Source organism: Gigantopelta aegis, chromosome 8 (assembly GCF_016097555.1).
Source record: "Gigantopelta aegis isolate Gae_Host chromosome 8, Gae_host_genome, whole genome shotgun sequence".
NCBI lineage: Eukaryota > Metazoa > Mollusca > Gastropoda > Neomphalida > Peltospiridae > Gigantopelta > Gigantopelta aegis.
The window spans coordinates 26016583-26044414 of NC_054706.1; the positions used below are offsets into that span (position 1 = coordinate 26016583).

The 27832-nt window shown below is 37.4% G+C and overlaps 3 protein-coding genes across 4 annotated transcripts; 1 reads left to right on the plus strand and 2 right to left on the minus strand.

Moving 5' to 3' along the window:
- Positions 1 to 4901: 4901 nt before the first annotated feature.
- Positions 4902 to 6076, minus strand: LOC121379574 (protein krueppel-like). The gene is made up of 2 exons (XM_041508223.1): positions 6049 to 6076; positions 4902 to 5272 (listed from the first exon to the last, which is right to left on the minus strand). Exons 1-2 carry the CDS (start codon positions 6074 to 6076, stop codon positions 4902 to 4904), a joined length of 399 nt encoding a protein of 132 aa, XP_041364157.1.
- A 4569-nt stretch (positions 6077 to 10645) lies between these two features.
- On the plus strand, positions 10646 to 26048 carry LOC121380188 (high-affinity choline transporter 1-like). 2 transcript variants are annotated; one of them, XM_041508996.1, is made up of 4 exons: positions 10646 to 10819; positions 17427 to 17564; positions 24882 to 25098; positions 25906 to 26048. In XM_041508996.1, exons 3-4 carry the CDS (start codon positions 24924 to 24926, stop codon positions 26031 to 26033), a joined length of 303 nt encoding a protein of 100 aa, XP_041364930.1. In that variant the 5' UTR covers positions 10646 to 10819; positions 17427 to 17564; positions 24882 to 24923; the 3' UTR covers positions 26034 to 26048. The 2 variants fall into 2 exon arrangements, with proteins under 2 accessions (XP_041364930.1, XP_041364929.1); XM_041508995.1 differs by lacking the exon at positions 17427 to 17564 and having other exon boundaries at positions 10649 to 10819.
- LOC121380187 lies at positions 16765 to 22122 on the minus strand. Its single transcript, XM_041508994.1, has 4 exons — positions 22048 to 22122; positions 20662 to 20735; positions 19589 to 19776; positions 16765 to 17072 (listed from the first exon to the last, which is right to left on the minus strand). Exons 2-4 carry the CDS (start codon positions 20733 to 20735, stop codon positions 16912 to 16914), a joined length of 423 nt encoding a protein of 140 aa, XP_041364928.1. The 5' UTR covers positions 22048 to 22122; the 3' UTR covers positions 16765 to 16911.
- Positions 26049 to 27832: the final 1784 nt, after the last annotated feature.

Here is a 27832-nt window from a genome sequence, read left to right on the forward strand (position 1 = left end):
ACCAAAAATAAAGATGCCACGGTTTTAAACAGGTCGAGGCTGGGTCGTCGCCGCAACTTTTATACTCTTGTTCCTCGGCATATAAGGATTCCATTAATATAAAAGTCGAACAACAACAACAAAAATTAAGATGAAAAAGAAGAAGAAAAAAGAAACAAACAAGACATTTTAATTTATCAGTCCTGACAAGAAAAGTTAGCATAGGATGTTTTAAATCTTCTTTTGCTTGCATTCGACGTTTGTCACTTCCGGTTTCTTGTGCTTCGAGTTCGATTTACTGAAGTAAAAATGGTTTCGTCGATTTAAATCACGTTGTCATTGTAAATGTACCCTGTAGTGAAACACTTGAATGTCTCTTCCTGTTGGCTTTTTAATTAAACAACGATATGTCTAAATACATTAAGACGAAAACTTAATCGGCAGATCAGTTGATTTTGCCATCGACCTATGCGAATTGGCAGCCATTATTGAATGTTTGTCTAACCTTGCATCACGTGTCACGGGGGGCGTGGTTAACTCGTCATACGGAGGGGTCAATTATACGAAGCACACGTGTAATAACAAGTGTGATGACGTAATTTTGTTATGACGTCGCTTCTCCAGTCCTAGCTCAGTTGAAATATGACGTCATTTCGTCGTCTCCTAGTTGTGGCTGAAACATTTTGAGTTAGATCTTGTTATAAAGAAAACAACAATAATAATCTGGATAATAAAGGTAATACAAGAAACCTGACACTCGTTTCGTAAAATCAGTACGACACACAAGCTCGTATAATAATCTCTATGTATTGAATGTAACAGAAATTTAATTATATGTCCATGTAATCCCATTGATAGGAACCGTCATACGTACATGATGTACATGTATTGAAATTAGGATCTTTACTTTTTTTTTTTTAAAGTGTACTTTAACTGTGTTAAAAATACAGATATTTCAAAACAAAGTTTATTTTTATTTATTAAAATATTAATTAAACAGCTAGAGTTAAAGTTTGTTTTCTTTAACGACATCACTAGAGCACCCTTATTTATTAATCACCAGCTATTGGATGTCAAACATTTCGACTTGGTCTTCTACTATATTTTTCCATTACTATAGGTAAGACTATACCAAATAAAATCCCATAGGCGACCATGTTAACGTTTGTGTTTAAAAACACTATATGCAATATATCAACCAAACTATGACCTATAAATATCAGCACTACAACCCCTACCTGAAAGTATTAACTGCAGAAAATGGTACAACATACATATTCCAAGGACACGACTACTTGACACATTGGTACTAGATGAAATACAATTTAGCCCAGATGAAACTAACTTTTTTTTACAACCAACACTCACATTTATAACCAAACACAGGACTTGTGGAGTTAACTTCTCTATCAAAAGTTTGGTGCACCTCAAACTTTGACCCAGCTGGAAGTTATTTGGTTTAGTACTACCTATACTGATATACTGATACATTGAAGGGGGGGGGGGGGGAGGGTTAGATTGGGGGGAGGGCCAGGTTGCAAGGAGGGGGAAGGCAAGTAAAAACGAAATTTGTGCTCTAGGAGCATAAGCTATGTAGTAAGTGCGGGAGCATGACCCCACCTGCCCCATTGGCACCAAACACGATTTCCTGACATCTGGAGAACAAAATGGCAATGATTTAGACGACCGAAAATCAGCTGCGCATATATAATAGTAGGGAAAAAGTAAAGCATGTATTTCCCGTCAAGCATAAGCGTACGAGACAGAGGGGCGGGGTACCTTGGTATCAAATTCGGGCAAACATTCTACAGATATTCGGGCAAAATGTGCTAATCTGAGACTTTTTTTTTTTCATGTATTTCTATTATTCTACGCTCAATATTAGTTGTACTCCATGTCAAAATGCGTAGTGATTCGTTTACAACCCTATATAGCTGTTTGGTAGTAATGCTAATATGAATAAGTGTTGTTATGCAGATTCGGGCATTTTCTTTTAATTCGGGCGAAAGTGAGTCAGCCCCCCCTCCCCCGTACAAAAATGGGAGCCCGTACGCCCATGCCTTTACATGGAGGTACGGCCCCCTACTTAGACTCCCCATCTTGGTATCTAACGGCCAAAGTAAAGTGATGGATGGGCAAATCACCCAGCAATTATTGTCTATTAAAGAACATCTCCTTCGAGTGCTGTTCCCCATCTTAGTACCGGGTTGGCAACATTCTCATGGGTTTCGTTGAGAATGACGGCCTCGGTGGTGTTGTAATTAACTGAAGAAAATGGTACCTATCATGGCTCATTTTCGGTATAACCAGATGTTTTTACAACACCCCTAGTTTCACACAAAATGTTAGTACTTTTTTTTTTTACATGTACAACATACATGTTCCAAGGACACGACTACTTGACACAGTGGTACTAGATTAAATACAGTTTAGCCCAGATGAAACTAACTTTTTTTTACAACCAACACTCACATTTATAACCAATCACAGGACTTGTGGAGTTGACTTCTCTATCAAAAGTTTGGTGCACCTCAAACTTTGACCCAGCTGGAAGTTATTTGGTTTAGTACTACCTATACTGATAACACACATTTTTTTATGACAACCAGGATCTGGTGTCTTCTGACATAAACTGACAACCTCAATGAAACTCATTTCTACAGTGCAGCAACCTAATATAATGTACACCTCACAAGGCAGACATATTGTGTAAAGTTTTGTACAAATGCAATATGTCAAATTTAAATTTAAATAAAAAATAATACTCCTGAAGATATTTACTGTCAAATGGGTGTGTGTGCTGAGCTATATATGTAGAGACAAGATGGATAGTCAGAGTACCTAAACTCCTTAAACTTATTCCATTGAAACACATGTACTTGACTGATCCCTGATTATGAAGAAATTTCAGTATTAAAAAAATACAATGTCTGAGGAAGGAAAAATCAACATGACTTCCCCTGTATGTCCTGCACATCACTGTTGTGTGGGGGGGGGGGGGGGGGGGGGGGGGGGGTGGGGGGAGGGGTAATCCTGTATATTAAATGTGGGTGTCTTCAAGTAACCAGGTGTGGGAATTTCAAATCCACCAACTATGCTGATTTTCACAATTGACCATCAAAACCTTTGGCAGCCACCAATATTCCTGACTATACTTTACATATACCCTACTGTAGTTGGAGGTTTTAAATATTTGTGATATCTGGAATTATCATGCAGCTTTCACCTATTTATTTTTTATTCATTACTAAAAAAAACCCCTCTTTTAAAATGACATAATTACCCGAACATCTATTTTATTGCATTCTTTTCTAATCCAGATCAATACAGTATGTATATTGGATATATTCATACAATCTGTAATCCAGCATAGTATTTAGCTAGTAATATTGGGTAATACAGGTTTAACAATAAAATAAATTATCAACTTACACCAAGGTAGATAATCTAATCTGGAATAATTGGTTGTAAATCTAGTATACACTTAAAATGCACTTCATGGGAGCAAACTCAGTGAATATTAAAAAAAAAAGATATGATCTGGAGACCTAAAGATATGTTTAACAAGCTTATTTTTATGTATAAAGGAGAACAGAAGGCACAATAGTGACCAAACATTTAATTATGGCTTTGGTAAAGTTTTTCTTCAAATTTAAAAATTGTTTTGCATTAACTACAAATTTGTCTAAAATATGACTTATAGCACCCTATAAATATGTCAAAAGGACAATAAAAAATCCAGGTCTTTAAAAAGTTAAGCTTTCAGAAGTACATACATGAAACATTAACTATGTTTATGGAAATTAAAGACATTAACCCAATATTGGCACATGCTATTTTTAATATAAACATTTCATAGATATATTACCATATTTAAGAGCAGTTGTATATGGCAAGTCAAACACAATGTAAATAAAAATATTCAAATTTTTATAGTATGAATTATAGGCCAAAACCAACTTTTCCTCAGTGCCAATTTTTATTCAAACTCCATTCAGAGACGTGTACAGTAATTATTGTCAAGATCATTGTGAACTTGCGTGACCGAGTGACAGCTAATTGATCAAATAGTATAGTTTAATTTAATTAAATGACAAAATATCATATCTTTTTTATTATGCACTGATTATGTGCTATAGGTAAGACTATATCAAATAAAATCCCATAGGCGACCATGTTAACGTTTGTGTTTAAAAACACTATATGCAATATATCGACGACCAAACTATGACCCATAAATATCAGTACTACAACTCCTACCTCAAAGTATTAACTGAAGAAAATGGTACCTTTAATAGCTCATTTTCGGTTTAACCAGATGTTTGTACAACACCCCTAGCTTCGCACAAAATTTGAGTACTTTTTTTTAACAGGTACCCAATGCATGTTCCAAGCGCAAAGCTACTTGACACAGTGGTACTAGGTGAAAGAAAATTGCATACATTTTTAGCCCAGATGAAACTAATGTTTTTTGCAACCAACACACATTTTTTGCACAGGTCACATTCGTACGGATTTTTACCGCTTTGAGTTATCGTATGTTCTTTCAACCTGGTGTTGTTTATAAAACATTTCGAGCACCCTCCACACTTAAATGGTTAACTCCGGAATACCGCATCATCGTGTGCTCCTTCAAACTGCCGCGATGTGTAAAACATTTTGTGCACAGTTCACATTTGAAAGGCTTGTGACCGGTATAAATCAAACATGTGCTGTTTCAAATTCTGCGATCGATTGAAACATTTCGCGCACATATCACATTTGAAAGACTTAGCACCCGTATGAATCGACGCGTACGGCCCGAGGTGAACACCCTGCGAAAAACATTTCGTGCACTGTCCACGTTTGAAATGTTTTGAACCCGTATGAATCGACGCGTGCATTTTCAGCCTGGATTCCACCGCGAAACATTTGGCGCACACCTAGCATCTGAAGGGTTTTTCGCAGCTGTGCATGCGTATGTGTATCTGGATGTTGCACTTGGTGGAGAAGTCCCTCGAGCACATCCCGCACCTGAAGACCTTCTCCCCGCTGTGAATTATCATGTGGTGAGTCAGACCGCTCCTCTGGGCGAAGCATTTGTCGCAGATGTCGCATCTGAACGGTTTGGCCCCTGTGTGGGTGAGGACGTGCGTCTTCAGGGTGGAGTGCAATGCGAAACACCTGGAGCACCGGTCGCAGCAGAAAGGCTTTTCTCCAGTGTGAGTTGTTCGCGTGTGGCGCTGGACGGTGGACTTGGTGGCGAACGTCTTCAGGCACACGTCGCACCTTAACGGTTTGTTTGGTTGCAAAGCTGAAACTTAAAGGGACATTCCTGAGTTTGCTGCAATTTTTAAGATGTTATCGACTAACAGAGACTTTTTAACGATTGTATTTACATATCAAATATATTTTTCTGCATAAAATATTAGTGGCTGTGTATTAAACGTGTTTCTGATCGTTCTAATATTTGTACTAGGTTAAATTTCATTTTATTTCCTAAAATATTATTTTTTCGTACGTACGAAATTATTTGAAGACAAAATCCAGTTTGGGCTTCTTACAAATATTAAGACGACCAGAAAGACATTGAATATACAGACACTGATATTCTAAACAAGAAACTATATTTAATATGTAAGTTTAATCGTAGAAATATTTTATTAGTCGGAAACATCTTACAGTGCAACAAACTCGGGAATGTCCATTTAAAGGAATTGACGGAAGGGCACCACCAGGAGTGGAGCCTTCGGCTTAATTTGACTCAACACGCGGAAAACTCACCCGGTCCGGACACCGCAAGGATTGGCAGATTGAATAGCTCTTTCTTGATTCGGTGGGTGGTGGTGCATGGCCGTTCTTAGTTGGTGGAGCGATTTGTCTGGTTAATTCCGATAACGAACGAGACTCTAGCCTATTAAGTAGTTCGCCGATCCACGAAACACAGCAGGGGTGCACAAATAGGTTGTCCGGGCGCCCGGGACAACCGAAATATGTTGCGGGCAGCCATTCTTTGTCAAACAGTTGCCCAACGGGCAACCAAGAAAATCCTAAAACAAATAAAATGAAAAACAAAACTTCATGACAAACCTATCGCTGCCATCCACTCAGCGCCCATCGTGCATGATTTTGGCAGGAGTCATTTGAAAAAGCCATATGCCAGATATTTCGTCCCCAAACTAGCTGGTTCCTACCAATTCTCGCTACAAAATATTTCCTATTCATCCTAAAAACCTTGTTAACGCATCCCAATACTGACGACTTGTGCTTACCGAGTGAATGTTTTAGACACCATCTGGAAAGCTTTAGTCTAATTAATAATGAAATATTTCTTACGAGTTCTGCATTTTGTAAAACGTGTTTTTCATGTTTTAAGTTCTTCGTATTTTCATAAATTAAATTGTATTTTTGTTAAATGGTTTAGTAATATCGTCAATGTAAAATATATATTTGGTGACGAAATAATCCGGATCGCCACGTGTACACTGTTTTACAGAGTATTCCTGCGCTTTCTCACTTTAAGGAGTCGTTCAACAATTAAGCAATTCCTGAGGCGTTTTGCGTCATTGGAATTGTACACGTTATTGAATAGTGGGGGTTGTTTGTTACAAATTATGTATCCTTTACAAAACAATATTTTGTATTATTACTCGTGTTTAATGTGTTCGATCTCCTACACAGAGATTAAGTAGTCGTTAAAAATTTGCGCTGAATAATGTTGGCTAAAGTATATCACAATCTTTGGGAATGGATGATGCAGCCGTTGAAACGAGTATTACAAAATTTTAGAGTTAACTGAATGAAAACAGCTTGTGACGGCCCTCCACATGACGAGTTCAATGCAGACAGATACGTTTCAGAATGGTGGCTCAGGGGTGCGCAAATGTGAAATTGTGATGGTTGTCCGGTGACCCCCACATCTTCAAAACCTCTGCACTCGTAATCAAATTTCCACCACCACTCTCCCCACTAATCCGAGAAAAAGAAAAAAACAACAAACAAATAAAATAAAATAAAACAAAACAAAACACAACAAAACAACAACAAAACACCTTAACAACCACAAAAAACCACAATAATAATTACCCTACCGCAAAAACAAAAAGCAAACCAAAAGCCCCCAAAACAGCCCTCCCCCAAAAAAACAAACAAACAAAAAATCCCAATAAACCCCACCCCCCAAAAAAAAGAAGAAAAGAAGAAAAGAAACAAAAGAAACAAAAAAGGAAGAAACAAATTAAAACAACAGAACAACAAAAATAAAACATACAAAACGTATGTTCTACTAATGGCTATTGTACCGACCAAAACATTTTCGTCGAACAGAGGAAATCCTATATCGTCAACGTTGGTGTTCTGAATGAATAAAGTTCTATTCTGTTACCGGCGATTTTATGCGACTTGAAAGTTAATATCGTCTGTGTATACATACCTCTTCAGCTAAGTCTAGCTATCATAAACCGGTGTGCAAACAATTTAAACTATATAATATGTCTACTTTATTAGCCGTAAACATACAGTTCATAGATGTCACACATATTTGTACATAATATTTCATGTACCAATACATATTTCATTAAAAGTGAAAAGAAAGTGAAAATATTCAATATAAAATATGACAATAATAAAAATAACCAATCTAACAAAAAGTACAGCATATTTTGTCTTCTCATTTACTGCAAGATGGTTATAATTCAATTATATGCATACAAAAATACCGGTTATTGGACGTCAAACATTTGGTAATTGTGACACGTAGTTTTAAGAAGAGAGGGTGTAGCTCAGTGGTACAGCGCTCGCCTGATGCGCGATCGATCTTTCCAGTCAGTGCTCCACAACTGGTTTAATAAAGGCCGTGGTATGTACTATCCTGTCTATGGGATGGTGCATATAAAATATCACTTGCTGCTAATCGAAAAGAGTAGCCCATGAAGTGGCGACGGCGGTTTTCCTCTCTCAATATCTGTGTGGTCCTTAACCATATGTCCGACGCCATATAACCGTAAATAAAATGTGTTAAGTGCGTCGTTAAATAAAACATTTCTTTCTTTCTTTCTTTCCATATAACCGTAAATAAAATGTGTTAAGTGCGTCGTTAAATAAAACATTTCTTTCTTTCTTTCTTTCCATATAACCGTAAATAAAATGTGTTGCGTGCGTCGTTAAATAAAACAGTTCTTTCCTTCTTAAGAAGAAAACCACTACATTGTTCCCGCTAGCAATAAGGGATCTTTTATATTCACTTTCCCCACAGACAGAACTACACATACCATGGTCTTTGATGTGTGACATTATTTGGGATGGAGAAAAACCCAATTAGATAAGGGATCCACCTAGGTAGACTGAGCTAGATTCCGTCTTTCGTGTCAAAATAATGCATATATTTTCAGATAATATGTTGTAGTCGACTCTTCTTGCCACTGCATAAAATTTATATTAAAATTTATATTAATCATGTTTCATGTTGGAAAAGAAAATAAGAAACAATATCACCAACTTTTGACTTCTGTTCCTTCATTTACATTCGTCAGAAAATAATATTCATAAGAAAACCTACTCTGTGTTAATATGAACACATTTTAAAATGTATTTTTTGTTTTTTTTCGTGTTTATATCCACTTAAATGTTTAAAACGCGTTCCTAAATAACCAACTCGGATAATTTGGTCATCTATCCAGGGCATGACAATGTGGTGAGTGTTTATATCCACTTAAATGTTTAAAACGCGTTCCTAAACAACCAACTCGGATAATTTGGTCATCTATCCAGGGCATGACTTAATGTGGTGAGTGTTTATTTTATTATTATTATTATTATTATTTTTTAATGCAGCAAATGTATTTTTTTTTATGGACTTTCCCATAAACGGGACAACACAAACCACAAGTTTTAACACAACGGTCACCAGCTGATGGGGGTTGATCCCGCCAAGAATGAATAATTTCAGCATAAGATCATGTTTGTTAAGCCAGGTTTCCATAAACTGTGTGGCGAATCGACGCAGACAGAACACACCCTCTGCAACAAACCTTTAAAGTTGAACTTCGCAACTGTGTTCACATAAAAATTATTCTTTGGTCGACTGCATTGTGTTACATATTTTATGGCAACCAGGCTCTAGGGAATAAGATGTATCATAGGCGTAGAGGCTCTCATATTTTAGGGGGTCAGACTAACTTTTGCCCGAATTAAACGAAACTGTTGGAATCTGGATAACAACATTTATTAATATTAGCATTACTGCCAAACGAAGCACTACGCATTTTTACATGGATTACAGAAAACATTGTCAGCAGAATAATAATTGAAATACAAGTTGGAAAGTTTTGAGGGCAGCTGATTTTTATAGAATTTAACTATTTGCTTCACCACTTGAGGGGGGGGGGGGGAGTTGCTCCCCCTGCCCCGTCTCGTACATTTATGATCATGATACTGATATTTTACACACACTACACTACTACACCGATATATATATATATATATATATATATATATATATATATATATATATATATATATATATATATATATATATATATATATATATATTACTTGTTGGGGATAGATCCCATAAGCCTGATGTATATATTACTTGTTGAGGATAGATCGCATAAGCTTGATGTGTATATTACTTGTTGGGGATAGATCCAATATGCTTGATGTGTATATTACTTGTTGGGAATAGATCCCACAAGCTTGATGTGTATATTACTTTTTGGGGATAGATCCAATAAGCTTGATGTGTATATTACTTGTTGGGGATAGATCCCATAATGTTGATCTATATATTACTTGTTGGGGAGAGATCCCATAAGCTTGATGCATATATTACTTGTTGATGATAGATCCCATAAGCTTGATGTGTATATTACTTGTTGGGGATAGATCCAATAAGCTTGATGTGTATATTACTTGTTGGGGATAGATCCCATAAGCTTGATGTATATATTACTTGTTGATGATAGATCCCATAAGCCTGATGTGTATATTACTTGTTGATGATAGATCCCATAAGCTTGATGTGTATATTACTTGTTGATGATAGATCCAATAAGCTTGATGTATATATTACTTGTTGATGATAGATCCCATAAGCTCGATGTATATAATGCTTGTTGAGGATAGATCCAATAAGCTTTATGTGTATATTACTTGTTGGGGATAGATCCCATAAGGTTGATGTATATATTACTTGCTTATGATAGATCCAATAACCTTGATGTGTATATTACTTGTTGAGGATAGATCCCATAAGGTTGATGTATATATTACTTGTTGAGGATAGATCCAATAAGCTTGATGTATATGTTACTTGTTGATGATAGATCCCATAAGCTCGATGTATATAATGCTTGTTGAGGATAGATCCAATAAGCTTGATGTGTATATTACTTGTTGGGGATAGATCCCATAAGCTTGATGTGTATATTACTTTTTGGGGATAGATCCCATAAGCTTGATGTATATAATACTTGTTGAGGATAGATCCACTAAGCTTGATGTATATATTACTTGTTGAGGATAGATCCCATAAACTTGAACACCAGGAGATGACAGTAGCGTTCTTGGCGTAATCCTTTGACTATGTGTGACCTGACCCAGGCGATTCTACCCTGATGGCCTAATTTACGCATGAGAAAAACGCTTTTGTGTGAAGATCCTTTGAACCGAGTCGGCCATGTTGAACCTCGAGTTACTCACAAACGGGTTTGGTGCGTTTCGCTTGTTGTTTATTTATCCGGTGGCGGTGCACAAACTGCGTGAAAAGAAGACGCGGATATTCCGGACTAAGTGACATATCAGGAATCTCAGAACTATAAACAAATAAAAAAGGGAAGTCTGTTCACTCTGTAAAGACAAGGTAAGTGATGCTTTGGCCATTTATTGTTGTATTAAAGTTTTATTATTATATTTCTTTTGTTTGCCTGTGTGGCAGTATCCGACAGTGTCACAACATACTTTAAGCGCGCTGGACAATGACTCGAAGCGACAAAATCCGGCTAAATAATAAATGAGTTATGAAGGTAGCCGACACCCCTGAAGCTTAGCTGGGTTATCAGTTATTCTTGAGCGGTCACTGGATGCGGAAGGGGGATGGTTGGGGGAGGACTGTAATTTATAACATAAAATATCACGATCGCAGTAGCCAAAACGGTGAAGAAAAACCTGTTTACCACACTATGTATGGGCGTCACCGGATTAGCTTGGAAGTATAATATATATTATAATTAGACCTAGAAAGCCGACATAAACAAAATAATTGCAAAACATTCGTACCCCTCACACACACACACACACACACACACACACACGCAAGCACGCACGCACGCACGCATACATACATACATCAGTCCTTGGCTTTTGAAAAACTAAGGCGAGTGAAAAATCACACACCTCAAAACGCTTAGGCGAGTGAGAAATCGCACTCATCAAAATGCTAAGGCGAGTGAAAACCAAGCATTATTAATTTATGAAGTAATAGGTACATGTAAATACAGAGACATATGTTGCAAAAATGAACCAATAAACCAATAATGTTTTCTTCTAATTTTATGTTGTTTGGTTCATTAGTGTAGTCTTACTTCTTTTCTCTTTCAGGAATGGAGTTATAATTTATTAAAAGGTTTCAGGAGTAGTACTATAGAAATATATAATTATGACATATATACACTAATGCAGACAATTTGATTTTTTAATTACAATATGTACTATTCAGATAATTTGATGCACACAATTATATATATACCTTTTCAATATTAGATGGTTTGATGAACGTGCAGCTAAACATATATAGGAATCAACTTGTCTTGAATTTCATTATCATGTACAACGAATATGATTAGGATAGTTGGAATGGGAAAACCCCACTGGTTCCGAGGAGGTGGTGGTTCATGAACTACGACCCAAGCATCTCAGATGTGCATTACCGACTCATAAAATTATTAAAACATTTTTATTTTAATAAATCGGGAAACGTAAGCCTACGATTACTTCAACTGATAGTGTTGGTTGGGACATTGACATTCACGTGACATTTTTAATTCAACAATTACGCAACCAGTCTCCCTCCCTCAACATTTTGTAACACGTCATTTGACCTACCGCTACAAGTTACGAACGGCTCTGAAAGCATTACGTCATTGATCTAGAACGGCCCCAATGTTGCTGATAAAAAAATATGTCATTACAAAGGATTTTATTCCAAACGTGGGATGCCATAATAAAGATAATAAAAAAACCCCATAATTTTAAACACCATCATCAATGCGTAATAAGTTGTCAAGTAGACCGGCGTGTGCAAGGTCTAGTTAACCTCTGGCTGAAATACAAATATTTTAATGAAGTTTTATATGATTTCTTTTAACGATAAAAAAGAAAAATAATAGACGTAAAAAAAATACCTAGGCTTATTCCGACATACCTATTATCATTTCTTTTCCTTCTTTTTATTATTCCGTCTAAATTTCATTTCTTTAAAAAAAAAAAGAAAGTAAATAACACGATTGCCCTTTTCGGGACCTCATGTAAGCTTTGTAGGCTAACAGTTATGAAGTAATCGAGACAATTTTACCGACTAAGCTAATTTTCGTAACGAGTTCATTTGTGTAGGGTACAGAAGCCACTTTAATTCAATTCCTTTTCTCTTTTTGTCATAACTATATGAACAGTATATATGAGTTATCCTTATCAGACGTGGTGATCTATTACCTTACAAAAGTGGACTGTTTCTAATTAATAATAAATTTTGATCGGATTGGTACGTCTTCGAAGATGTCTATTAAACCTGTGTTTTCCGATTTGTATAGCAAAGATAAGTACCAGTCATATATTAAAATCTTGCATGGACGCTAACATTTTTTTTTTTGGGGGGGGGGGGGGGGGATATTAAACGGATCTTTCTATCAGCTACATAACTAAATAGTGGCAATCAATATACAAAATTATTTTACATGCACTGTTTGTTAAGTGTAACGTGCGTTATTTTCAAACTTTATATATGGATGATGTACAAAAACGTGTGATCTATGAATTTGGATTTAGTATTAATGAATGAATGAATGAATGTTTAAAGACACCCCAGCACAAAAATACACACCGGCTATTTGGTGAGATTTAGTATTTGATGTATTCGACATGAACACCATAGGCGTACGGGCTCCCATTTTTGTAGGGGTGTTGGGGACAGGCTGATTTTGCCCGAATGAATTGGATTGGATAACATATTAACGTGGCTATATTCAATCAAGGTTCAAGCACGTCTCTCCCGGGCACAAACTCTAACTAGCCGGTTCAGGACAGAAGGGGGGGGGGGAGGGGGCGAGGGGGGCGGGTGAACGATGAACACAATACTATTAACGTCGATTCGTCAGCTAAATAGAGAATACTACATGAGTGGACATTAGATACTATCCTACAAATTGTTTAAAAACGCTGTCACTCGTTGGATATGTTTTTAAACAACGAGTTGTAAGACAAATGGTATCTAACGGACACGAATGTAGTATTCTATTTCTTACATATTTTCAGAAAAGACTTTTAAAATAAATTTAAACGCCTTTTCCAACTAAAACCGATGTACTGCCCTAGCGTCACCGAGAAGCCAATTTCTGGTTAACTTGTACGTCACATCTAGTGATCGATTTCTACTGTGCTTGTCCATTGGATGGTATGACATTGGTGACCTGGTCATCACCCAGGTGCAGTCTGTCGTATGTCTGTCACATATTATCTCAAAAATAACAAATAATGTTCACACCAACGGGTGTGTACGAAAGCGTTTTACTTGTTCAATCAGTATATTGGGTTCCAAGTCCCGACTCGAAAACACAAATTCAAATTGTACTGTTGACAGCTGAAGATTCTTAAAAAATAATCGACATTTACAAAAAAAAAAAGGAGAGAAGTTTGTTTTGTGTAACGACACCACTAGAGCAAATTTATTTATTAATCATCGGCTATTGGATGTCAAACATTTGGTAACTTTGGCATATAGACTTAGAAAGGAAACCCGCTATATGTTTACCATTAGTAGTAAAGGATCTTTTATACATACTATCAGGATAGCACTTATCACGGCCTTTGATATACCAGTCGTGGTGCACTGGCTAGAACGAGAAATAGCCCAATGGGCCCACCAGCGGGGATCGACCCTAGACCGACAGCGCATCAACCGAGGACTGTACCATTGGGCTACGCCACGCCCCCTACAGTTAAAACAGTAGTGTGATTTAGAGAGCTCCGGTTTGTTAATACAACTTACCTTGTTGCTATCACCATGGTGATAAAGTTAATTATAAGTGGTTAGGGTTGTTCCAATGATCGATTAGAATCGAAAATTTATTGGTTTGGCTCTCCCAATGTGTTGATCGATTATAAAAATCCATAATCGATTGTGCGGATAATGTTTTACGTGCGCATATACCACTAAGGAAACCCGCTATATGTTTTCCATTAGTAGTAAAGGATTTTTTATACACACTATCAGGATAGCACTTATCACGGCCTTTGATATACCAGTCGTGGTGCACTGGTTATAATTTATTGGTTTGGCTCTCCCGATGTGATGATCGATTATAAAAATCCATAATCGATTGTGTCACGCGAGCATTTTAGTTGTAATTGTTGTTCTAGTTTAGACGATGGAATTAATGCGGAGCGCATCGGATAATGTTTTACGTGCGCATATATACCACTAAGGTTTCGCAAACTCCTGTTACGGGCTTAATCTCTGGCATAGCCAGTGACTAAGTTCGGACCAGGGGGATGGAGGGTGGGGGGAGTAAGTTTGAGGTGGACGGAATTTGGAATAAAATTTAGAAGTTGTGGAATTAATGCAAATATAATGGTGTTGATGTTTGTTTTTACAGGGTACAATATTTCACGAGAACAGTTGTTCTGTTCGTTTGTTGGTTACGCAATTTTAAAATCACGAGATTTACTTACTTACATTCTAAAATTAAAAGTACCACATGAGTACTAGTAATGAAAGTGCAAATCAATTTATGTTTTTAAATACATTTGAACCACCACTTTAGCACAGAACCGTAGTTCAAGTGTTTTAGTATTAGGTAACTCTATTCACGTAACCGATCAATCGGTTACCTAAGTAAACATCACATGAACTGTCTTCCTGTTACATAATCTTTTGAAATATTGTCCCGTTTTTATGTGTGCATAAAGAAAAAATATATTAAATAGTTACGAGTATTAAGGGTAAAATTAGCCATTTGTAAGGTAAAGATCCCAATGAACCTCACAATAGGTGCCTGGTCCCTATTATTATTATTGTCATCAAAGGCCGTGGTATGTGCTGTCCTGTCTTTAGAAAAGTGCATATAAAAGACCCCTTGCTGCTTATCGGAAAGAGTAGCCTATGTGGCGGCAGCGGGTTTCCTCTAAAGAAATATGTCAGAAAGACCATATGTTTGACGTCCAATAGCCGATGATAAGATAAAAACCAATGTGCTCTAGAGGCGTCGTTAAATAAAACAAATTTTACTTTTTGGTCCCTATTATTTAAATCCTTCTTATGTTCATATAGTTCTATCCGATTGTGTAATCGAAAGTTAATCGGTCGGTGCGAACCGATTATAACCGATGATCGATGATGGAATTCCAACTGATTTCCAAGACAACAAGTGGTGCACAGATGTTGAACTGATTTATTAAGTCAGCCTAATAGTCTCGTACCAATGAATCGATTTTTATATTATAACAGGATTAGTGTATAGAATTAAAGTATTTTACTAACAGACATAATTATAAGCAGGTTGCAAACTAGCACTTGATTAATAAAGAGTCACAAACGGTCACATGTTTTCATGAAAGCAAACTGCATACACCAAGTCCCTGTCTTGGATTTGAACCACGTCGGTGGATACATTCAATTGATATTCCACACTAATAATTTATTATAATGCACCAATTTAATATAATCCAGCCAGTGCACCACAACTGATCAAATGCCGTGGTATGTTTAGACGTGCTTGAACAGTTCTCTGATGAAAGCATTCCACAAGTTACCCACACCCACACATACACCATCACTTTTCATTGGAAACCGCCCACAAAAATGATAGTCTTCCACTTGAGTGAACACCCGGGCGATTAAAGATACTGTCCCGAATTAGCTGCTATTTTAAGAGGGTCTGGACGTAGCCCAGTGGTACAGCACTCGCTCGATGCGCGGTCGGTGTGGGATCGATCCCCGTCAGTGGGCCCATTGGGCTATTTCTCATTCCAGCCAGTGCTCCACGACTGGTACATCAATGGCCGTGATATGTGCTATCCTGTCTGGGATGGTGCATATAAAATATCCCTTGCTGCTAATCGAACAGAGTAGCCCATGAAGTGGAGATAGCTGGTTTCCTCTCTCAATATCTGTGTGGTCCTTAACCATGTGTCTGACGCCATATAACCGTAAATAAAATGTGTTGAGTGCGTCGTTAACCCCCCCCCCCCCCTTTTTGTTTTTTGCTATTGTAAGACCAGTAGAGCCTTTTTTTAACGACTAGTATTATTTATAACTCAAACATGTCACTCAATACAGGATAACCAGTTTTATCATCAATTAGAGGCTTTTGTAGGACATATCGCTGGCACTATGATTTGCGATATCTCCTGCGATATTCTCCTACAAGATATCGCTTCTTTTGTTACGAAAAACCACTGACACAGGTATAATAATCACTTTGAAGTATCCACGACGGTCAATGTCGATCACTATAATTCACTTCCCATGGTAATGCGCCAAACAGTAATAATGTACAAAACCAAACCAAAACTAAATAAAAAAGTAACTAAATACAGGTACGTCAGTTTTATTGAATATTAAAGAATTTGGAATTTGGCAGTAATGCTGGAATTTCCATAGATGGCTATGGAAAAACCACCACTGATATAGGTATAATAATAATCACTTATAAGTATTCACGAAGATCAATGTCAATCGCTTTACTTGACTTCCCATGGCCATGCACATCTTCCTAGAGCTTGTCCCCAGACAGTGTTGGGTGGACAGCGGTGAAGAAACGCCCTCTCGTTCGAACACTGGTAAAAGCGACCTGAATTTGTGGAGTGAGGGAGAAATCTATACACACCAGGAAGGCATTTATCTGAAAATAAATTGTAAACAAATGGTATGGTATAATGTAAACATCAAAAAGCTTCAAAAGTGGCATAATCAGGGACAGGTATAAACTACATAATATATATTCGGGAATCGGGAAAAGGGTGTGATACATATATACAGGAAATATGTATTATCAGAAAATATGTATAATTCCTGAAAATTTCAGGAAATATGTGTAATGTCTGATTCACTCAGGAAATATGTGTAATTCATGAAAATTCCAGGAATTATACATATTTCCTGAAATCTGATGATGAAAATTATACATATTTCCTGAAATCGTTATACTGGTGAGAAAACCAATTGTATTTAAAGAGTAGTTAGTTCTCATTTTCAGGAAGGAGTGAATTGCACTCAGGAGAGTTTATTTGTACACGGCAGTGTTGAGTGACACCTAGAGTTGTACTGCATCTTGGCCTTGAAACACCGGCAACGATTAGTTTGACAACGCTTGGAACCTGCACAGTTGCACTTGGTAAAACCCTGCCCACCACAGTTTAGAGTCAAGTTGAACAGCTTGGTGGAGAGAAATGGTTTTCTCTGTGTTGAAGTCATCTGTAGAATACAACTTGGTAACACACACACACACACACACACACACACACACACACACACACACACACACACACACACACACACACACACACACATCAATTTTGGTTGCGTGAATATTTACCACTGAGAGTGCCACCTTTCACAGCAATACTGTACAAGTCATTGTCACTACATTCAGTCACAACGCCGATGATATTCCGTGGGTCAGTTCTACCTCTGTCAACATGGGGGATAGGTATAGTCACATTGTCGCCGACTTGTACGGGTGCAAAGATACGCTTACTTCTTTTCACCATGCGTTCAGCTTGCATCGTTTGGGATTCATTAGCTCTCTTTCGATGTATCTGAATCGCTTCTTGACAAGAGGAGACACATATATATGGCCAGTTGTTGATTCTGGGGGAAGATTGGTATGTAAATAACATTTGTTACATTTCAACACTGCAGATGCCATTTTTCTATACGTTGCACGCCCTTCCTGATAGTCCGGGATCCATAAATCTCAAAGACCACAAAAATTGATTAAATCTGACTTTACACATTACACTTTTATTTTGTGGGGTGTTTTTTTGTGTGTTTTTTTGTCATAAAATTGTTACAAAAGTTAGAATTGTAACACAAATTATGGCTTTTTTTTCTCTTTTTTCCCCATCTCAGTAGTGGTACAAACATCTTGTTTTGTTTTTCAATAGATTTGGTGTTTTATTTTATTATTATTACTTTATTATAAATAACCGTCTAATATTTATTTGAATAAAACACTGAATGTTTATGTTGTAATAACAGAAAGCATTTTGGTGTGTAGCTCATTACGAATCTGCATTTTATTTTATACTTTTAATTTTTAAAGCCTTTATCTGCTTCAATAAATAAAAGATCGACCTGTAATCTCATATTTCCACTGACATTACTCACTAGCTTGTAAATATAAACATGCTCATGCATACAGCACTTTGCAATACGTTCAGGTTTTGATAGATATAAAATAAGAAATCTCCAGTTTTGTTAACGTTTCTACGGATTGTGTGCTTTTGATCAATTTAGGTGCCTGTAAAAATTTAAAAATCATTAACTGGGAAGGTGAAAGTTAACAACAACATGGATAAACTTCAGTTTTTCTGCTCGGTGTCAGTACTTCTGCTTGTCAAACTGGGAAAGTAAATAGATGGTATGTGATGTAATTGCTAAATTTTTTTTGGAAATCTCAAATGCCCCGATTCAATCCACGATTCATCAGAAAGCAGTATGTACACGCATATATGGTCATTGACCATATATATGCGTGTATGCTGCTTTCTATAATATTGGTCATATTCGCAATCGTAATCGACTACTTTCAATTTTCTTGTAATCGTAATCGTAATCGTAATCGTGACATTCTTAAGTAATAGTAATCGTAATCGTTGCCTTTCGTCAAGTAATCGCCTCATCTCTGATAGTCATATATATTGTTTGCAAGGTTTCCAACAAAGCAGACCACCCAGCTGTTTACTCTGAAGGTTTGTTCAGACAAATTTATTGGAGGGCGGGACGTAGCCTAGTGGTAAAATGCTCGTTTGATGCGCGGTCGGTCTAGGATCTAGCCAGTGCACCACGACTGGTATATCAAAGGCCGTGGTATATGCTATGCTGTCTGTGGGATGGTGCATATAAAAGATCCCTTGCTACTGATGGAAAACTAGCGGGTTTCCTCTCTGTGACATAATGATCATATGTTTGACATTCAATAGCCGATTATTAATACATCAATGTGCTCTAGTGGTGTCGTTAAACAAAACAAACTTTAACAAATAAATAGGAAACCAAAAGTATGTTATGAATCAGGTCCGCCAAAATGTCAAGCCCTTTGGCTCTCGGACTATGAATACTGTAGATTCCCCCTTTAAACGTTGCACCCCCCTCTCTAGAAAAAGCCTTCATCCGCCCCTGTTTCTTGTTACTTACCTCCACATGGTTCTGTATGGCACGTGCCATTCCTGTATTCAATATCCACGATCGTTGTAGGGTGGTCGTCATAACACCTGTATCTATATCGTAGATTTTCTATATAGCCCGATCCGCCACAGAGCAGCGAACACTCGACACCAGGACGGGTACTAGTCATCCACCCAGACCAAGGTAAATATGGCCCCCTGTGAAATAACAAGACTCTTCAACCTAATGAAATTTATCATATTTATCCACATCATTTATCTTTTGAAGGTATCGGCCTCAAGTCATTTGAGCAGTATTTGTATAATATTTCTCTCCCAACCCCCACTCTCTCTCTCCTCTTCCTCCTTCTCTCTATAGTACTCCGCATGCATAATCGGAGGTGAAATGAGTTAGGTTATCTCTCTCTCTCTCTCTCTCTCTCTCTCTCGTGTGTGTGTGTGTGTGTGTGTGTGAGAGAGAGAGAGAGAGAGAGAGAGAGAGAGAGAGAGAGAGAGAGAGAGAGAGAGAGTCTAACCTACTCCAACTTCGATTATACATTAATACATGGATGCTAACCTTTACTAGCTTCACAGGTTCTGCTCTTGTACATAGATAATAAACTCGATCGTCATTCATTATGGCCCGTTCCAACCAATGTATCAAAATTGGACAAAAACCGTGGTATATGCTTTCCTGTCTGTGGAAAAGTGCATATAAAAGAGCCCTTGCTGTATTAGGAAAAATGTAGGGGTTTCCTCTGATGACTACGTGTCAGAATTACCAAATGTTTGAATCCAATAGCCGATAATTAATTAATCAATGTGCTCCAGTGGTGTCGTTAAACAAAACAAACGTTAACTTTCATTATGGCCCAAGCTATATTATTTAAAACATTTTCATATTCGGTTGATTTGACACATTATTATACTGAATGTACATTTCAGTGAAACACATTTAGCATAAATGATAAATGAAACATAGTGACTCACCCTGTCCTGGACGGAGGAGCCTGCTCAAATCGGCACCTGTGCCCATGACAGGCGTGCGCGAAAACCGCTTGCTCTGAATGTGCACGTTAAACCCTATGACTCGACTTGACTCACCATTCTGAACAAATATCACTGCGTACCGAAGTCGTCAGGAATAGAACGAAAGCTAAACACCTCAGTAGCAGCATCTGTAGTACATAGACATTTGAAATATAAATGTAAAAATGTATAAACATGTTGTTACTAGTATCTAGAACATATAGATATATTTTTGTTAGTATTATATATAAGACATAAATTAACATTGTTTCCAGCATGACGAATCTGAACGACAGAACCGTTAACATTTTACAAAATCGTGTTTCAAGGTACAAGATAGAGTCAAAAGGAAGTTTTGACAATGTTCCCACGAGTCATTGTCGGGTGTGTGGTGTATAGTTATATTGAGAACTTCCACTTCCCAGGATAATACATCCTTCTTACTTTGCCTGTAAGAGGTCTACCATATTGATGATGTACCATTGATCGATAGTAATCGAAAAATAATCGGTTTAGCTATGGAGATATGATGATCGATTATATAAATTCCAAATCACTTGTCAATAAAGATGTTATATTTTGTTGGGTACCCAGCCATGTTGGCATTAAAGGGACATTCCCGAGTTTGCTGCATTGTAAGATATTTCCGACTAATAAAATATTTCTACGATTAAACTTACATATTAAATATATTTTCTTGTTTAGGATGTCAGTGTCTATATATTCAATGTGTTTCTGGTCGTCTTAATATTTGTAAGAAACCCAAACTGGATTTTGTCTTCAAATAATTTTGTGCGAACGAAAAAAATAATTTTTAGGAAATAAAATGAAATTTAACCTAGTACAAATATTAGAACGATCAGAAACACGTTTATTATACAGCCACTAATATTTTATGCAGAAAAATATATTTGGTATGTAATTAAAGTCGTTAAAAAGTCTCCGTTAGTCGATAACATCATAAAAATGGCAGCAAACTCAGGAATGTCCCTTTAAGGATAATGAAAAGGCTGATTCTGCTGCCAAGTCTGCTTTGAATTTGCCACATACCAGTACTGGTGTCCCCTACAGTGATTTTCAAATATTACATTCAGGGTTTCACCTAGCATCTGGAAAACGGGAGTCATCATGTCTCACAGGATTTTATTTTGGGAGTCATCCATTCAAAATGGGAGTCATCTATGATATATATTTTTTAAATCACATTATAAACTGAATAACTGTCTCGTTTATATTACATGCATATATTATATCCACTATTCTATCTGTATAATGCATATACATGTATATCCATTGTTTTTCTTCTTATAAATAACTTAGTGCTTTTTTCCCCTGTCTTTTTATATAGTCCGAAAGTGTGGTCCTTTCTACGTCCGAATATAGCTTGTATTCAAAACATGTGGCACAAATGGACATACAAATGGACATACAAGCTAAAAATGTATACATTACCGTACTCACCGAATCCCGACTGAAGTACTTGCGTCATTATTAACAAAATAAATCTTCCAACGACAACATAAAACATTTGCCCGCCATTTTAAATTTGCTAAATAGAGGGAAGGAACACGCCCTGCACATTAACAAAAGTGTTGACTTACTATGCGCCCTGCACTATCTTTTTATGCACCCTTTGCTGCATGCTAACCTGCTTTGTAACATAGCTGCATCTGCGCAATAATTATGACTAACACCTATTTGATTTGCTCAACCATCTACATGACATTGTACATGTCCGTATACAGACCGCGCATTCGACTTTATCGACCGGCCTCGGTGGCGTAGTGGTTAGGCCATCGGTCTACAGGCTGGTAGGTACTGGGTTCGGATCCCAGTCGAGGCATGGGAGTTTTAAGCCAGATACCGACTCCAAACCCTGAGTGAGTGCTCCGCAAGGCTCAATGGGTAGGTGTAAACCACTCGCACCGACCATTGATCCATAACTGGTTCAACAAAGGCCATGGTTTGTGCTATCCTGCCTGTGGGAAGCGCAAATAAAAGATCCCTTGCTGCTAATCGGAAAGAGTAGCCCATGTAGTGGCGACAGCGGGTTTCCTCTCAAAATCTGTGTGGTCCTTAACCATATGTCTGACGCCATATAACCGTAAATAAAATGTGTTGAGTGCGTCGTTAAATAAAACATTTCTTTCTTTCGACATTATCTCGATGATCTAAATTTAGACAGGAACTGGCACACTACATCAGCCACACTGTTTTTAACACTTATCTAACGTAACATATTGATACGGTTGAGAACCAGTTAAACCGCTAGGTTATATTTGTTCTGAAACTTCGTAGTCGTTAGGTTTTTAGGTGTTTAAAACATATATTTTTTTAAATGTTAAAGCTATTGGCATTGTCACGATGATCTAAATTTAGAGAAAGTGTCTGGCATACTACATGAGCCACACTGGTTTTAACACTTAAGTTACGTTAAACGTATTGATAAAGTTGGGAACCAGTTAAACAGCTCTGCTATTTTCGTATTGAACTTCGTTGATGTTGTATGCTTTTCTTTTTTTCTATCTGCTGACACCAGTTTGGTATTGTGCAATAAAGTGAACTGAAATTTAATTGAATTAGTCCATAGGTTTTTATGTATTAAAAAAAAAATGAATGTAAAATCGAATATCATATCAAATGTTACTGGCGTTAAAAGCAGAGGTGAAAACAAAAACACTCTTAATGGATGGCGGACGAGGTGCCAACATGCAGAAAATAACAACAGCTTGTCAAACAAGAAAGAAGCGAATTGTAACTGCCTGGAAGTGAAACATTCTGCATAAATATAAAAAGTTCCCCTACGTCCTTCCCTCCAGTTAACTCCCCCCCCCCCCCCCTAAAAAAACAAAAACAAAAACAAACAGTTCGAAGACTAATTCCTGACGTGACACGTTAGGTATTACGTAACCACCAGCTCGCCAGAGGGCGTATTCACTGGGATGATACAAAATGGCTGCGCCCGTTATATATAATAGCCGTCACATTTAACCGTTGTATTAATTAACTATACGATTATACTTGTTAATATTGAGCAATAATGTGCATTATATATCGTTGAATATGCATACCAGGTCAAATGCCTTAATGGTTCCTTCCTCCATATGTCCGACGTCATATAACCGTAAATAAAATGATAACTGGTGTAACAAAGGCCGTGGTATGTAGTATCCTGTTTGTGGGATGGTGCATATAAAAGATTCCTTGCTGCTAATCAAAAAGAGTAGTCCATGAAGTGGCGACAGCGGGTTTCCTCGCTCAATATCTGCGTGGTCCTTAACCATATGTCTGACGCCATATAACCGTAAATAAAATGTGTTGAGTGCGTCGTTAAATATAACATATCCTTCCTTCATTAAAGAGACTGTCCTGCGTTTGCAGCCATTGTGAGATGTTTCCGACTAACGGAGCCTTTGTTGGTTACTAAAATTACATGTCAAATATAGTTTCTTGATCAGATATCCATTGTTTTACCGTCGTGTGATAATGTCTGTCGCAGACATTTTTCATTTAACTTCGTATTATTATATATATTTTCGTACGTACGAAATTAGTAGAAGATAAAATAAGGTTTCAGCTACTACAAACATTAGGACGACGACAAACTCCTTGTTTATACAGACATTGATATTCTAAACAGAAAAATTAAATTTAATATGCAATTTTAGTCATAAAATACCTTCGTTTGTCGTGTAAACGTGTTATATTGGCATAAAACTCAGGAAGTTCCACTAAAAAGAAATAATCCTTTCCCAGACACATTGTTATATTTCCAGGAACCGGTTTACGCGTAACAGACCATAAAGTGTTAATCTAACCACAATGGGAGTCTTCGTGTTACTATTTGCAGCAAACTCAGAACAGATCCTAACCAATCGTTTTTCGGACACAGTTATATTTTTAAGAACATGGACAGACCATAAAGTGTTAATCTAACCACAATGGGAGTCTTCATGTTACTATTTGCAGCAAACTCAGAGCAGGTCCTAACCAATCGTTTTTCGGACACATTGTTATATTTTTAGGGACATGGACAGACCATAAAGTGTTAATCTAACCACAGTATGGGTCTTCGTGTTATAACGACGGCAAACTCAGAATAGTTCCTAAGCAGAGAATCCTTTCCCAGAAACATTGATGTATTTTCGAGAACCCGAACACACTATAAAGTGTTAATCTAACTACAACGAGGTTCTTCATGTTACGTGACTCGTTGTTATATTTACCAGGAACCGGTTCACGTGCGACAGACAATAGTGTTAAACCACAATGGGGGTGCATTGTTATATTTCCAGGAACCGGTTTACCTGTGACAGACCATAAAGTGTTAAACCACAATGGGGATCTTCATCGGCGGTCTCGTGGCCGTGATCGTCTTCTACATCCTCATCCTGGTCATAGGAATCGTGGCGGCGCGCAGGTCCGGACACTTCTTCACAAACATCGACTCAAAAGAGGTGATGCTAGCTGGACGCAAGATAGGACTGTTTGTTGGCTGTTTCACAATGACAGGTAATCATTGAGTGATTCACAATGACAGGTAATTATTAACTATTTCACAATAACAGGTAATCACTTACCGTTTCACAATGACAGGTAATCCTTTACTGTTTCACAATGACAGGTAATCCTTTACTGTTTCACAATGACAGGCAATCATTTACTGTTTCACAATGACAGGTAATAACTTACTGTTTCACAATGACAGGTAATCTCTTACTGTTTCACAATGACAGGCAACCATTTACTGTTTCACAATGACAGGTAATCACTTACTGTTTCACAATGACGGGTAATCTCTTACTGTTTCACAATGACAGGTAATCATTTACTGTTTCACAATGACAGGTAATCATTTACTGTTTCACAATGACAGGTAATTATTAACTATTTCACAATTACAGGTAATCATTTACTGTTTCACAATTACAGGTAATCATTTACTGTTTCACAATGACAAATAATTATTAACTATTTCACAATGACAGGTAATTATTAACTATTTCACAATGACAGGTAATCATTTACCGTTTCACAATGACAGGTAAGTATATAAAAAATAGCTATAAATATGATCTTTTATACAGGAATAAATGAATGATGAATGATTTAAAGAAAGGTGAGTGGAAAAAAATGAGTGAATGAAAGAATGAATGAGTAAATGAATGAATGAATGAAATAATGAATGAATGAACGAATACATTAATTTTCCTCTATTTTTTATATCAGCGTCACGGGTCGGTGGAGAAAGAATGAAAGAACGAATGAACGAAAGAAAGAACGAATAAATCCTGTATTTTTCTCGTATTTTTGTTTCAGCGACATGGGTCGGTGGCGGCTTCATCAACGGATCAGCGGAGGCTGTGGTCAAAGATGGGTTGGTGTGGTGCCAGGCGCCACTCGGATATGGCATCGCCCTCATGTTCGGTAAGTTTCTTACTAATTAAAGCAGCAATGTCGGGAATACGTTTTTAAATCATTGACACTAATTCCAGAGTTATCTACCTTCTTAAAACCTCTGTACAGCGTATCTGATTCAAATGAACAGCTTTTTTTTTTTCCTTAGAATATTTAGGTGTTTATGTACATCCAATGTAAGCTCACAGTTTCTTGATTAGTATATATCCATGTATACACATCCAGTGTAAACTCACAGGCTTTTTATTAGTATATATCCATGTATGTAATCCAGTGTGATCTGTGTCATCCTAATGTGTTTAGCGGAGGCGAATCCAGGGTTTTGTAGGGGGTTTGGGGCACACAATTCTAAAAAAATTGGAGTTTACTGAAGGCAAATGAGCTCAACTCCCAAAGGGAGCGAGATCTGTTAGGGATCTGTTAGGGTATTCTGGGGCATGCTGCCCAGAATTAAAAAAAACAAAACAAAAAACATGCTCAGAATCGCGTTTTCAGGGCATCTTGTACATGTATATTGTGGATGCTGAATTAAAAAAAACCCCGTCAAAGTCATTAAATGAGGGCACGTCAACAGACCTAGGGGCGGGTGGATCACGGAACTCCCGTGACCCCACCCCCTAGATCCGGGTTCGGGTAAAGTTTTAACGTGCATATATGCCACGAGAGCTTCACGCACGCCTATCACGGGAAGCGCAAATAAAAGATCCCTTGCTGCTAATCGGAAAGAGTAGCCCATGTAGTGGCGACAGCGGGTTTCCTCTCAAAATCTGTGTGATCCTTAACCATATGTCTGACGCCATATAACCGTAAATAAAATGTGTTGAGTGCGTTGTTAAATAAAACATTTCTTCTTCTTCTTCATCATCATGGGCTGTAAGAAAAGACAATGGTGGGCAATCGATCATCGTGTTTACATTAAATGTTTAGTATAGCAATTTTGGACATCACGTTTCGTATCATACGCCATTTTAAAAGTAAAGCAAATATTAAAATGAAAATTGTACTATCAACAGGCCTATACAACACAATAAGCTGTTCTGCACTGCATACTTTTCGGCTATTCAACTTCAAAAAGTGGACTTAAAACAAAAGAAGACAAAAGTGTCCGCTAGGTTCATATTCGACCCTCCCCCAGATGTAAATTACGCTACGCCCCTGTACATTAATTTTTTTATTTTTTTTTTGTCATTTTTATTACAATCGAACTTAGCATATGTTATGCACCTAATTCGTAAAACGAATACATGATTTGTGAAAAGATGAGGCGCGGAGGAGGTACTGGGGTACGTGTTAACTGGATTAGTGCCATATTGTCCTACACGTGAACGAAGCACGATGTTGTTGGCGTGTAGTTCGTCACCAAAGAGGCTGGGGCGGTCCCACTATCCTACAACAAGAAGAAACCAATCAGAAATATCCTGAACACTCCCAACTCTCCCTCCAAAAACCTCCACAACAACAAACAAAACAAAACAAAACCCAAAACAACAAGTTTGTTTTGTTTAACGACACCACTAGAGCACATTGATTTATTAGTCATCGGCTATTGGATGTCAAACATTTAGTAATTTTCTTAGAGAGGAAACCCGATACATTTTTCTATTTGTAGTAAGGGATCTTTTATATGCACCATCCCACAGGTAGGATAACACATATACCATTGGGGTTTTTTATATACCAGTCGTAGTGCACTGGTGGAAACGATAAATAGCCCAATGGACCCACCGACGGGGATCGATCTCAGACCGACAGCGCATCAAGTGAGCGCTTTACCAAAGCAACACAGAAGACCGGCCACACAAACAAATACCCCCCTAAAAAAACAACT